Genomic DNA, 15,226 nt, shown 5'->3' with positions numbered 1-15,226 from the left:
GTGAGAACAAACTGAACCGAGCTGACATTTCTACATGCTATAAGGTGGAATGCAATTATCCATTTTGTATGAGTTAAAATCAACAACGAGAACAATTTTGAAATGTGTAAGATGGGAAACCAACTTGTTTTTAAATTGTAAATATACAATGTCACTTTAATGCTGGGCTATTTATTTCACAGAAAAGCTTATAGAATCCTTCGAATTGGCATCTTGCAGACTTTGATTCTACAACCTTTGCTTCAATTCATTTCAACAGTCTTGTGGGCAGATGGAAAGTTTGATAGCGGAGAGGTAACCTCTGAGATTTACTTGTATAAATGTTGATATGTAGATTTAGTGAACAGTCCCAAGTAAGTGTAACATCTTTCAAATGGAAATTTACTCAGGATTTATTCAAGGCTTTTTTTGTTAAAAATTATTTTGCACCAGTTTTTAACAAAATTAAACTATTTTGACTTGTATTTAATGAACTATGAGAGGAGATTTTGATTTTTAATTAAGTGAATTTTTTGCGAGTTAGAGTTAGTAAATTTTGGTTATTGTTAACCATTAATAGTACCCATTAGCAGTTATTCATTCTTCTAGCTAATCATTATCCACTCCTTTGTTTGTCCAACTATTCTTCACTCTCTTTGGGTTCTATCTCCACCTTTCATTTACTCCTAACCTCCTTCCCCACCCTATCATCTCTATAAAAAGCAACTTTTTCCTTGCTACCATCAGTTCTGAGGAAGGGTAACTCTACCTGAAATGTTAACTCTGATTTCTCTCCACAGATGCTGTAAGACCTGCTGAGCTTTTTCAGCAATTTCTGTTTTTGTTAGTAAACTTTGGACCCTGTTTGTAAATTCCTGGTTCTCCTCCAGACTTAAATTGCTATCAACGTGAATCATTAGAAAGTATGGAATCTCTATATGTCATAGTAAATACAATAATGTTTTCTAATTTTTTATTTCCTGGAGAAGTCAGTGATACTTTCAATCTGCGACATTTTGTGTTTGAATCCATGCAAATTGGGAATCAAATTGATATTTTCTAAGTTAATTTTGGCCTTTAAACCCTTTTGAGACTTGGGACAATAATTGCTGATTGGTATCACGTGAGAATACCTGTACATATCTATCGTTTACTACTCATTGTGATTGAGTTGCAGGGAGGCAAATAGATGTTACTATAAATCTGCACCAAAATATACATGGATTCTTGTGTGTTCCAGTACTGTGGTTATGAAAATGGTAGAAATGTCCACACACAATTCATTGTAAATGTTCATCATGTCACTTCTGAGAATGTCTCTGCATGACAACAGCTAAAGGCATTTTTGCCACTTGTTTCATAACTTTCCATTGAATTGCACAGAAATGCTGCTAATTCTCAGTGCTGAACATTTTAAATTTGTGTTTATTCGCCACTCTTATCAATCACATTTATCTCATGTACGCTCTTTCTCCATATTTCTTTTCCTTCAGCTGCTCATCTAATTCTTAAATATGCACATTGTTTTGACTGTAATCATCACCTGCAGTACCACACCAAAGCATCAGTACCTTTAGTGTGAAGGAAGCTTCTCTTGCTCCCTCTCCTAAATCACAAACATTGAATCTTCTGTCCATTTCCTGTAATCCTAGGCCCTCAATAATTGAAAATCTTCCATTTCTGTTGTTTCAAACACAGAAGTCACTACAAACATTTGGGCAGCTATGTCAGCAAAACAAAATAAATCACGAACAACAAAATATTTATGTCTTGGAATACCCTTAATTATATGGACAACAGATATTTTTAAGGGATAGGCACATGTATGTCCATCATGACCAAGTTTAAAGCTTTCAAGAAGATTTGTAGCTCAGCTTGTGGATGAGGTTGTAGGCATGCTGATGCGTTTGGTTGTAAATGTTTCATCCCTGCTGGCTAACATTGTCAGTGTGCCTCCACTGAAGTGCCAGTGTTCCATCCCTCATTATGTACATGCCTCGGTTTGCTGGAGTGGTAGGCATAGCTTCCAGTTCTCTTTCTCAGTGGTTTGTACACAGTTTCTAATTCAATGTGTTTATTGATGGAGTTTCGGTTGGTATACCAGGCCTCCAGGAATTGCCTGGCATGTATCCTTTTGGCTTGGACGATTATCAATGTGTTGTCCCAGCCAAATTCATGTCCCTTGTTGTCCATGTGTAGTGAGACAAGTGGGAATTGGTTGCATCTCTTGGTGGCTATTTGGTGTTCATGTATCCGTATTGTCAGTTTTCTTCCTTATACTTAATATGGAGTCTTCAAAAGAAATGGATACCTGAAAAGCACAGTCCGCCATTACCTCAGAGACAGACCACAACAGGAAGACACAACATGACCAGAATCAGTTATCACCCTAAAATACATTAAGGACATTTCAGAGATGACCACAAGACTACTCAGATCTCTAAGTATCAGAGAAGCCCACAAACCAACAACCACCCTAAGACGGCTACTGACGAACATAAAGGATCCCATACCCAAAACCAGCAAAACTGGGGTAATATATAAAATACTACTGTGAGAAACACTACATAGGCCAAACAGGAAGAGAATTGACAATATGGACAAACATGAACGCCAAAAGCCACCAAGAGACACGACCAATTCTCAATTGCCTCACCACACACAGACAACAGGGGACATGGATTTGAGTGGGACAACACATCAATAATTGCACAAGCCAGACAGAGACGTGCCAGGGAATTCCTGGAGGCCTGGTATTCCAGCCAGAACTCCATCAATAAGCACATTGAATTAGAACCTGTGTACAAACCACTGAGAAACAAAACTTGAAGTAATACCAACCACGCCAGCAAACCGAGGCATATAAATAACAAGAGGGACAGAACACCTGTGCTTCACTGGAGGCGCACTGACAATGTTACCTAGAAGGGTGACAAAACATTTGTAACCAAACACACCAACTCGGCGAACAGGTCTACTATCTCATGATGAAATTCGTTAAGTTTGAGATTGAAAGTTGGTTTGATATTCAGCCTTTATAGATAACGTTTCCCCAGGTTTCTGCTAAATACATCCCCATATGACTTGATAATTAAAAACAAGATAAAGTGCTTCACCACCATTTGATGCCTTTCTTAACTATGCAGATCAAATCAACAACTTTGAGACTGACTTGTCAAGTTTAAGTCATGATGCTAAGCAGACCACAAATAATTGTATATGAATACATTATGTCACTAGTCTTTTCAATTTAGGGTTTCATCCACGTAAGCTTCAAAGTTTACTTTGCTTTCACTTTAATTAATACTTACTGAGGTCTCCAATTTTATCTTACTGTGACAGATTTAGAAAATTTCATGATGTGATGTAATAGAAAAATATTAACATGGCAGCCAAAAATCTAGAGCTTCTGTTAAGCTATACTTATAGAGAAATTTTGTGTTACAGGTAAATCCAAGCAATCCCTTATTTTATATCAAGATCACGCTGAACATATCTGCTCTATTGTCATTATACGTATTTAACTTGTCATTGAAGGCTGCATTTGGAATTGCAGAAGCAGGCTATCATCTCAAAGCCAAATATGCAATTATAATTATCTATACCATCCTCAGCAATCTGCAGCCATTGATTCTAGAATGTCTTGCAACGTATAATGTCATTCCCTGTGTGGCTCTATATCCCTCAAAAGACAGAGCATCAAGTAAGTGGAACCTCAATTAATATGAAATGTCACTTTTCAAATAATTGAATTATTTCGTGAAATTGTGTTGGAAGGATACATTAAGAGATGAAAAATATTTTATGATATATTAACACAAAGCAATGCTTTTATTAAGAGATAACAACTTGTGGAGCTGGATGAACTTATCAGGCCAAGCAGCATCAGAGGAGCAGGAAAGCTGCTGTTTCGGGTCTGGACCCTCGTTCAGAAATGGGGGAGGGGAAGGGGATTCTGAAATAAATAGAGAGAGGGGGAGACAGATGGAAGGTGAATAAAGGAGCAAATAGGTGGAGAAGGAGAAAAAGGTCAGGGAGACAGGGATGGAGCCAGTAAAGGTGAGTGTAGGTGGGGAATTAGGACGGGGGTTTGTCAGTCAAGGGAAGATCGACAGGTCAAGGAGGCAGGGATGAGGCTGGTAGGTGAGTGAGGTGGGAGGAGCAGATAGATGGGAGAAAAGGCAGACAGGGTAGGAAGGCGGGGACAAGCTGGGCTGGTTTTGGGATGAGGTCAGGGGTGGGGAGATTTTGAAGCTTGTGAAGTCCACATTGAGGTCATTGGGAACTTGCACTTGGGAGCAGGTAATGGTCTGGAGGAGGTGGATGATATGTGTTGGCCTTCCCAGTGATGTCCGCACTCATGAATCAGCTTTAAAAAATGAAACTGATAGATTTTAGAATAATGTAGAATAGAGCTTTGTAGTTTTGCTGTAGTTTTGAACATGGATTACTCCCCTGGAAGTTTCTTGTCAGAGTTTTTGTTTATGTACTGCTTCAACACAGTAGGGATTCTATGATTCAGGGATATAACTAGGTTTAGATCTTCAGTTATGTCTTACTGTTGCTGCCTGTTCCTACAATGTTTTTGTATCTTTCTCTTCTTGGTTATTTTTCCCCCAGGATAATATCTAGAGCAGGTATTTAATTTTATCTGAATTTGGACGACCTGAATCAAATTGGGTAAAAAGTGAATGTGGCAGGCAATACTTCTCCTAACTTATATGACTGTGCTTCTACATAGAGTTTACCACAGAGGGTGAGCACAATTGGCCTTTTTAAGTTATATTGTGCATGCATAGCCATGCAAAGAATTTAGATGCAGTGCATTTGAATGAATAAATTGTGGTGGCGGACACGGATGAGACCACTGACCTTCAATGGGAGGTACTATTTGAGCTCTAAGGTTTTGGAGTAGATTTGTAGCTCGGGTTGTGGGTGTTGAGGTTGGCTCGCTGAGCTGGTTTGTGGTTCTGCAGAGGTTTCGCTACAACGCTTGGTAACATCCTCATTGCAGCCTCTGATGAAGGGTGATGGAGGGGTGAGGGGTGTGTAACTACATTTCCTTCATGATGCGCCAGTGAAGCAAGGAAGGGAAGTACCTAACATTGAGCACATTTCAGCTTCAGCAAACCTGAATTATTTCTGGGGAGTTCATAGATCTAACGTACATTGTTTTGTGTACGACCCTCCAGCAGTCAAGCAACTTCTTGAACCGAAAAAGATACTTGCCCCCTCCCCTCCACCTTCAAAATACATCTCGGGTGAGACCACAGCTGAAATAATGCATGTTTCCTGGCAGTAACCATGATTTACTCACTCTGACTATCTTCTGTTTTACTTCTATTTAAATCAAATCAGGCGCTTTGAGCAGATGCTTAGCGAGGTTTCCCAATTTATTTTGGCTCCTAATGGGATATTCCAAATTGTCAAGTTCCCAGAGTGAGGAAGGATGAACTGGTTCATCATCTTTATTTACGTCTCTCCACTATTAGCCACAGCAAGGTTAATTTGAAAAGGGTACCTTCCTTTGTGGATATCTGTTTGTTTTAGAGAAACTAAATTTAACCAGGTTTTCTTGTGTTAAACAAAGAGAGAGTTTATAAGTTACTAATTCTGCGAGGAAATAAAAATGTAACACGTGTACACCTTACAACACCTTAGAAATGAGGAGTGAGTTCAAAAAAGGTGTATTTGAAAAGTGATATAGAGCAGTCCCTGGGTTCCATGAGGTGTAGATAAGAGAATTCTGTGGTCGTTATGCAGGGTGATACCAGTCATTCTGGTGTTGGCAGTTGAGCAGTTGATTTTGAGATGATTATCTTTTCCAAAAAGGGAGAGATTTCCTTGCTTTTTACCTCCTGCTGGAGTGATTAGAAGTTTTCATTTAGAACACAGAGAATGTGTTTGAAATTTGCTTTTAATCTTTGCTGTTATATATTCTTGAAAAGAAATTTCACAAGCATGTCTTGTGCAGACTGTTATTTTTGTTTACAGTCACGTTTACAGTCCGAGATAACTTACAAGAGATCACGGTTCAGTTTGTAATTCATTTATCTCTTTGACGCCCTCCTTTTTTTGAAGTTTCCTTGACGCCTCTCAGATGTGACATTCCAGGGCCTCTATGGGATAATCTACACAGGCCTCCATACAGTCCTTAAATTATATTGCACAGGATTACATTTTCATGTCATTAATTAGCAGTATATTTCCTTTTCTTACGAAAAACATATGTAGTAATTAATAAGTTTCAAATATCCACAGATGTTATCTGGGCTTATATTCCACCACCATTACTGACTACAGGCTGGCTATATCATGAATTTATCCCCTTCATAATTCCAGTCAGGAACCTTATGTCACATGCAGCCTTGGTTTACACTGGGAGCCATTTTCTATTATTGGAAATCTTACTAAACAAATTATCAGCATACTTAACAATATTGTTGTTCCCTGGATGGACTGGAAGAGCTCTCCTGCCTTAATTGTGCCTCCAAGTTTATTGTTGCATTCTGCATAACTTTGCATGCTAAAGGAGGGGAGGAGATGGTCGAGTGGTATTATCGCTGGACTGTTCATCTTTTTTTTCATTCAATTGTGGGATATGGGCATTGCTGGCTGGCCAGCATTTCTTGCCCATCTCTAGTTGCCCTTGAGAAGGTGGTGGTCAGCTGCCTTCTTGAACAGCTGCAGTCCTCCTGCTGTGGGTTGACCCATAATGCTATTAGGGAGAGAATTCCAGGATTTTGACCCAGCAACAGTGAAAGAATGGCGATAAACTTCCAGGTCAGGATAAAAGCCAAAATAACTGTGGATGCTGTAAATCAGGAACAAAAACAAAGTTGTTCGAAAAGCTCAGCAGGTCTGGCAGCATCTGTGGAGGAGAAAAAAGAGTTAATGTTTCGGGTCCGGTGACCCTTCCTCAGAACTTATGGTGGCTGGGAAAACGTCAGTTTATATGCAGAAAATAGGGAGGTGGGTGGGGTAGGGAGTAAACAATAGGATAGAGCCCAAAGAGAGAGAAAGACAGTTGGACAGACAAAGGAGTTGCTAACAGTCAGGGTGGGAGGGTGAATAATTGTTAATGGGATTAACAATTAACAACTACTTTGTTTTCTCTTCCACAAATGCTGCCAGACCTGCTGAGCTTTTCCAGCAACTTTGTTTTTGTTCCAAGTCAGAATGGTGGGTGACCTCGGAGGGAAACTTGGAGGTAGTGTTGTTCCCATATGTCTGATAACCTCGTCCTTCTAGGTGGAAGTGGTCTTGAGTTTAGAAGGTGCTATCTGAGGATCTTTGATGAATTTCTACAGTGAATCTTGTGAATACTACACACTGCTGCTACTTCATGTTGGTGGTGGAGGGAGTGAATGCTTGTGGATGTAGTGCCAATCAAGCGGGCTGCTTTTTCCTGGATGGTGTCAATCTTCTTGAGTGTTGTTGGGGCTGCACTCATCCAGGCAAGGGGGCAGTATTCTATCACACTCCTGACTTGTGCCTTGTAGGTGGTGGACAGGCTTTGAGGAGTCAGGAGGTTAGGTACCCACCACAGTATTTCTAGGTTCTGACCTGCTGTTGCATTAACTGCGTTAATGTGGTGAGTCCAGTTGAGTTTCTGGTCAATGATAACCCCCAGGATGTTGGCATTGGGGGATTCAGTAATGGTAACACCATTGAATGTCAAAGGGCAGTGGTTAGATTGTCTCTTATTGGTGATGGCCATAGCCTGGCATTTGTGTGGCATTAATGTCGCTTGCCGCTTGTCATCCCAAGCCTGGATATTGTCCAGATCTTGTTGCATTTGAACATAAACTGCTTCAGTGTCCATGGAATGGCGAATAGTGCTGAACAATGTGTGATCATTGGCAAAGCTCCCCACTTCTAACCTTATGATGGCGGGAACATCATTGAAGAAGCAGAGGAAGATGGTTGGGCCAAGGACACAGCCCTGAGGATCTCCTGCAGAGATGTCCTGGAGCTGAGATGGTTGACCTCCAACAACCACAACCATCTTCCTATGTATCAGATATGACTCTAACACTGGAAAGTTTGCCCCCTGATACCCGTTGATTCCAGTTTTGCTGGGGTGCCTTGATGCCACACTCTGTCAAATGCAGCCTTGGTATCAGGGCTATCGCTCTCTCCTCACTTTTGGAATTCAGCTCTTTTGTCCATGTTTGAACCACGGCTGTAATGAGGTCAAGAGCTGAGTGGCCCTGGTGGAACCCAAACTGGGTGTCACTGAGCAGGTTATTTCTGAGCAGGTGCTGCTTGATAGCACTGTTGATGACACTTTCCATCACTTTACTGATGATTGAGAGTAGACTGATGGGGCAGTAATTGGCTGGGTTGGACTTGTCCTGCTTTTTGTGTACAGGACATACTTTGACATTTTTCCACATTGTTGGGTACATGCCAATATTGTAACTGTACTGGAACAGCTTGGCTAGGGGAGCGGCAAGTTTTGAAACACAAGGCTTCAGTACTATTGCCAGAATGTTGTCAGGGCCCCTAGGCTTTTCAGTATCAAGTGTCTCCAACCCTTTCTTGATATCACATGGAGTGAATGGAATTGGCTGAAAACTAATATCTGTAATGCTGGGGACCACTGGAGGAGGCCAAGGTGGATCATCCACTCGGCATTTCCATCTGAAGAGTGCTGTGAATGCTTCAGCCTAATCTTTTGCACTGATGTGTTGGGCTCTTCCATCATTGAGGATGGGGATATTTGCGGAGCCTCCTCCTCCAGTGATAATTGTCTGCCACCATTCATGACTGGATGTGGCAAGACTATGGGGCTTAGATCTGATCTATTGGTTGTGGGATTACTTAGCTCTGTCTCTCACTTGCTGCTTACGCGGTTTGGGGTGCAAGTAGTCCTGTTTGGTGGCTTCACCAGGTTGGTATCTCTTCCTCAGGTATTCCTGGTGCTGCTCCTGGCATGCCCACCTGCATTCTCCATTGAACCATGGTTGATCCCCTGGCTTGATGGTAATGGTTCAGTGCGGGATATGCTGAGCCTTGAAGTTACGGATTATGCTGGAGTACAGATCTACTGCCGTCGATGGCCCACAGCACCTCATGGGTGCCCAGTCTTGAGTTGCTAGCTCGGTGTGAAGTCTGTCCCATTTAGCATGATGATAGTGCCACACAACACGATGGCAGTTATTCTCATTATGAAGGCAGGACTTAGTCTCCACAAGGACTGTGTGATGATCGCTCTTACTGATGCTGTCATGGACAGATGAAACTGCAGCTGGCAGATTAGTAGGGATGAGGTCAAGTATGTTTTCCCCCGCTGCAGACGCAGTCAATCAGCTATGTCCTTTAGGACCCAACCAGCTCAATCAGTAGTACTGCTGCTGAGTCATTCTTAGTGGTGGACATTGGAATCCCACCCAGAGTACATTTTGTGCCCTTGCCATTCTCAGTGCTTTCTCTAAGTGTTGTTCAACATTGAGGAGCCAGATTCATCAGCTGAGGGAGGACGGTATGCGGTAACAAGCAGGAAGTTTCCTTGCCCATATTTAATCTGAAGCCATGAAACTTTATGGTATCTGGAGCCAATGTTGAGAACTCCCAGGGCAACAACCTCCCGACTGTATACCACAGTGCCACCTCTGCTGGGTCTGTCCTGCCGGTGAAACAGGACATATCCAGGGGTATTGATGGTGGTGTCTGGGTCAATGTTTGTAAGGTATGATTCTGTGAGTATGACTATGTCAGGCTTTTGCTTAACTAGTCTGTGAGACAGCTGTCCCAATTTTGACACTAACCCCCAGGTGTTAGTCAGGAGGACTTTACAGGGTTGACCGGGCTGTTTCTGCTGTTGTCTTTTCCGGTGCCTAAGTTGATGCCAGGTGATTGTACAGTTTCATTTCTTTGAGTCTTTGTAGTGATTGATACATTGAGTGGCTTGCTTGGTGATTTCAGAGTACAGTTGAGAGTCAACCATATTGCTGTGGGTCTGGAGTCACATGTAGGCCAGATCAGGTGAGGGTGGTAGATTTCCTTCCCTGAAGGACATTAGTGAATCAGGTGGGTTTTTCTGACAATCACCAATGATTTCATGGTGATCAATCAATCCTTAATTCCAGATGTTTTTAAAAATTATTGAATTCACATTCCACCATCTGCAATGTTGGGATTCAAAGAATGGTCCCCAGAACATCAGTTGGGTTTCTGGATTAACAGTCTCGTGATAATACCACTAGGCCATCGCCTACCCTAAATTCAGAGACCCAGATAATGTTCCGGCAGATGGTGGAATTTGAATTCAATAAAATATCTGGAATTAAGAGTCTAAAGATGACCATTGCCAATTGTCAGAAATACCCACATAGTTCACTAATGTCCTTTAAAAAGGAAACTGTCATCCTCACCTAGTCTGGCCTACATTTGATTTCAGACCCACAGCAATGCTGTTGACTCTGGGCAAATAGGGATTGACAATAAATGCTGCCCAGACAGCAATGCCCTCATCTCTTTAATGAATAAAGAGGAACCACCCTGATCTGGGTGAAGTGGATGATGATGAAGAGGAAGACATGCAGAAGCAGCATTGCCTAGCAGCCTTCTAAAAGACAGAACTCTAATCATTGCTCTGAATTTGAACCATCTCTCCCATCCTGGGGAATAAGCAATCCCACAATCCTACCAATATCTTCTGAGACACTCCAGGCGCAAGAGGCTCGCTACCACGCATTACATGCCTGTTTGGGCTCTAAAATGCCCCAGGAGAAGCTACAAAATAAAGAACCAGCCTATGTCCTTAGACTCAGAGGGGAAGGTTGTAATGATTGTACAAGGTGAGTCAGGTGGATAGAATATGAGCTCCCTGACTAGGGCTGTTAATCTGGTCCAATCAGGGCATCCTGGCTGACAGATAAGGGGTGTCAGACATCCTGTTCACTCTCAGAGCTGGCTCTGAGGAGCTGGATCTGTGGTAAGGTCTCTCCACGTGCAAATAAAGGGTGACTTGGTGATTGAATATCAGCCTCTGTGGAGTTATTTCCCATACATTATGTGCAAGTGTGTGGTATGGAGAATTGGGTGTCTCAGGTGTAGAAGTTACAGAATGTATAAGTATGAGAGGAGGAAGAGTGGAGTGGTGAGTTGCGGTCATAGTGGGAAAGTGAAGCAAATTGGGTTAAGGAGAGTTCTGAGGTGTCCATGTATGACTAAAGAGTAATTAGGCTGAGAGTTGACGCTCTTATCTTGACAGTTCTGAAAACAGGAAACGTCTTTTAGTGTAGGTAGTCTGATCCTGGTGACTGAACTCAGCATTAACCTCCTCAGCAATTGTTACAACTATCAATGCCTAATCAGAAGGTTACACCCCACTGCAGAGCTAAAGCACAAAATCAAGGCTGATGACCCATGCTGTCTGAGAGAATACTGCACTGTCAGATATTCTGTTTTACAGATAAAATATTAAACTAAGTTCCCAAATGCCCCCATAAAAAATATTGTGGCACTATTTTGAAGATGGACAGGTGAGATATCCCTAGTGTTCTGGCTAATATTTTTTCCACAATTGGCATTCCCAAAACAGATAATCTGATCATTGTCAAAATGTTGTTTATGTCAATTTGATATGCACAAAATCATTTTAACAGCTAACAGACAAGCAAACTGTTCAACAATTGACCACTATGTTGAATATATGGATGCAGCAAATGGGGTACTTTCTTTCGGTCTTCCATCCACATTAGAAACTTTCAATGCTGATTTGCTGCTTGTACCCTCTTGTTAGTAGGTGTGATTTCCTTTAAATGGTGTCATCGATGTCTAATTAGCAGCCTGGCCCAAATGGATGTGTAGCAAGAACCTTGTGTTGGCTGCATGATAGTGTCAGGTCAATTTTGCATTTCCTGTGGCTAATACAATGTGAGTATATAATGTATATACATTGCACTGACTGCTGGATCCCCATTTTTAGGGACAATCAATTTTATAGACCAGAGGCTATATAATCTAAGATGTTATAACTTTAGATTTCCGGCATTGTAAAGCTGAACTTCCACTTTACTTTCTCTTCTCCTTTCCCCGCCTAGACACAGCTGTACCCTCCTCTCCAATCCTGTTTTGCCCGAATACTGCACTGAGTCTTTAACTCTCCAGGTGCAACACTATGGAGATTGTCCTGTATCATTACAATGACAGATATTAAGAAAGATTGTATCCCAATAAGGAATTATAAGGATATTACAAACATCAGTGAGAGGCTAATGGAAATTATTAAAGCATTCTCCTGATAAAGCAATGAGCAATACTCTCGATAAAATGTCATTATGTTTCCTTTTGGAATGATTTTCCTTTCTCAAAATGCCAGATGATGGAGTCTCCTGTTTTTTATGGTTGCTAAATGAAATTTGGTAAGATTAAATCCAAAAAGAAAATGAACTGCAGTAAATAATTACATATGTAATTGAAGGTACTGAAATCTTCTGATTTGATAAGGGTATAAGGAATATCAATATCTGGAGGAAGCAAAGGCAATTTTTTTTCAATATTTGGATCCAGTTCTTGATTGGTCTCCTGAAACAAAGCTTCCTTCTGGCTTTTCTTTAAGAAATAGCACCAAACTACATTTGCAACAAAAACCTAAATATAACACTTTTTTTTCTTTCTGACAATGTACTGTCACAGATAATAAAATGTGAGGCTGGATGAACACAGCAGGTCAAGCAGCATCTCAGGAGCACAAAAGCTGACGTTTCGGGCCTAGACCCTTCATCAGAGAGGGGGATGAGGTGAGGGTTCTGGAATAAATAGGGAGAGAGGGGGAGGCGGACCGAAGATGGAGAGAAAAGAAGATAGGTGGAGAGAGTATAGGTGGGGAGGTAGGGAGGGGATAGGTCAGTCCAGGGAAGGCGGACAGTTCAAGGAGGTGGGATGAGGTTAGTAGGTAGATGGGGGTGCGGCTTGGGGTGGGAGGAAGGGATGGGTGAGAGGAAGAACCGGTTAGGGAGGCAGAGACAGGTTGGACTGGTTTTGGGATGCAGTGGGTGGGGGGGAAGAGCTGGGCTGGTTGTGTGGTGCAGTGGGGGGAGGGGACGAACTGGGCTGGTTTAGGGATGCAGTAGGGGAAGGGGAGATTTTGAAACTGGTGAAGTCCACATTGATACCATTAGGCTGCAGGGTTCCCAGGCGGAATATGAGTTGCTGTTCCTGCAACCTTCGGGTGGCATCATTGTGGCAGTGCAGGAGGCCCATGATGGACATGTCATCTAGAGAATGGGAGGGGGAGTGGAAATGGTTTGGGACTGGGAGATGCAGTTGTTTGTTGCGAACTGAGCAGAGGTGTTCTGCAAAGCGGTCTCCAAGCCTCCGCTTGGTTTCCCCAATGTAGAGGTAGCCACACCGGGTGCAGTGGATGCAGTATACCACATTGGCAGATGTGCAGGTGAACCTCTGCTTAATGTGGAAAGTCATCTTGGGGCCTGGGATAGGGGTGAGGGAGGAGGTGTGGGGGCAAGTGTAGCATTTCCTGCGGTTGCAGGGGAAGGTGCCAGGTGTGGTGGGGTTGGAGAGCAGTGTGGAGCGAACAAGGGAGTCACGGAGAGTGTGGTCTCTCTGGAAAGCAGACAGGGGTGGGGATGGAAAAATGTCTTGGATGGTGGGGTCAGATTGTAAATGGCGAAAGTGTCGGAGGATGATGCGTTGTATCCGGAGGTTGGTAGGGTGGTGTGTGAGAACAAGGGGGATCCTCTTAGGGCGGTTGTGGCGGGGGCGGGGTCCAACCTGTCTCTGCTTCCCTAACCGGTTCTTCCTCTCACCCATCCCTTCCTCCCACCCCAAGCCTCACCCTCACCTACCTACTAACCTCATCCCACCTCCTTGACCTGTCCGTCTTCCCTGGACTGATCTATCCCCTCCCTACCTCCCCACCTATACTCTCTCCACCTATCTTCTTTACTCTCCATCTTTGGTCCGCCTCCCCCTCTCTCCCTATTTATTCCAGTTCCCTCTCCCCATCCCCCTCTCTGATGAAGGGTCTAGGCCCGAAACGTCAGCTTTTGTGCTCCTGAGATGCTGCTTGGCCTGCTGTGTTCATCCAGCCTCACATTTTATTATCTTGGAATTCTCCAGCATCTGCAGTTCCCATTATCTCTAATGTACTGTCACATGTTGTTTTACCTTTCAGCTTTGCTTTGACATGCTTTACTCTCAATTCTTTGTTCCTGTCATGTTATAATTTTTTTATCTTATCAGCAGTTAGTTCAGAAACCAAATATAGTTCTCTTGATCTTCATTAAATTCTCAAACTCACATTTACACTGAAAAAAAACCTCATTTATTTTGCAGAAATAGACCACCATGTAAAGATCCTGGAAATGTTTATCTTGCTTCTTGTCTCCAGAAAGTATTATCGCAAACAAATGCCAGACTCAACTCCGCTTTATTTTGAAAATCCACTTCATACTATGCCTTGATTTGATGTTTTTAATAATAGGTCAAATTATGTTTGCTGTCTATAAATTAGTTATTTTCAAAAAAGGAAACTTACAGGGACATATGGAATTAAATTCTATGAGATTTATCTGCATAATGTGTGGGATTGACTTTTGATATTTCATAATGTCGCACAAAATGTACTTTCTCAGTGTTATTGCCAAGACAATAAAAAGGAGAAACCTTGAAAAAAAACAATATTTTACCTGTACTTTCTTTTGCTAAACAAAGTGTGAGTTGTATTCAAATGGTTCTGCTGCAGAGCAGCTCGGAGTCTCTTTTTGAGCTGTATTAAAATAGTGAATGAGTGTAAGGAATGGAGCTAGTGACAGGAAAAAGGGGTTTACCTGCATCCATGAAAGCATTTTGGTTGTCAGTGTAATTTCCTCCAGGAAAATGTATTCCAAAATAAGTGTTTGCATTCAGATCACAATTACTGGCACAGGCTATCAACTTCTGAAAGAAAGGAGGTGAACACACCCCCATCTGCATTAACGGAACTGAGGTTAAGAGAGTGGACAGCATTAAGTTCCTTGGAGTGACCATAGCCGTCAACCTGTCCTGGACTTCCCATGCAAATGTGGCAGTCAAGAGGCACAACAATGTCTCTTCTTCCTCAGGCAGCTCAGGAAGTTTGGCATATCCATTAGGTTTCCCCACCAACTTCTACAGATGCACTATTGAAAGCATACTGTCCAGGTACATAACAGGCTGGTATGGAAACTCGTCTGCCTAGGACTGTAAGAAACTACAGAAGGTGGTGTGCACAACCCAGACCAACACAGAAGCCAAC

At 42.3% G+C, this 15,226-nt stretch overlaps 1 protein-coding gene across 5 annotated transcripts in view; it reads left to right on the top strand.

The window, feature by feature from the left end:
• The window catches only part of LOC125455469 (organic solute transporter subunit alpha-like), a 52,479-nt gene extending 37,848 nt beyond the window's left edge, over nt 1-14,631 (top strand). For all 5 annotated transcript variants that reach the window (XM_059649168.1, XM_048537533.2, XM_059649166.1 and 2 more), the window contains 3 exons: nt 183-294; nt 3,427-3,682; nt 14,287-14,631. In XM_059649168.1, coding sequence (XP_059505151.1) covers nt 183-294; nt 3,427-3,682; nt 14,287-14,414 — 496 coding nt within the window. In that variant the 3' untranslated portion in view covers nt 14,415-14,631. The remainder of the gene's footprint in view (nt 1-182; nt 295-3,426; nt 3,683-14,286) is intronic.
• Nucleotides 14,632-15,226: the final 595 nt, after the last annotated feature.

Source organism: Stegostoma tigrinum, chromosome 10, assembly GCF_030684315.1.
Source record: "Stegostoma tigrinum isolate sSteTig4 chromosome 10, sSteTig4.hap1, whole genome shotgun sequence".
Lineage (NCBI taxonomy): Eukaryota > Metazoa > Chordata > Chondrichthyes > Orectolobiformes > Stegostomatidae > Stegostoma > Stegostoma tigrinum.
The sequence above is the reverse complement of the archived record's forward strand: the minus strand, read 5'-3'. Positions and strand labels throughout refer to the sequence as shown.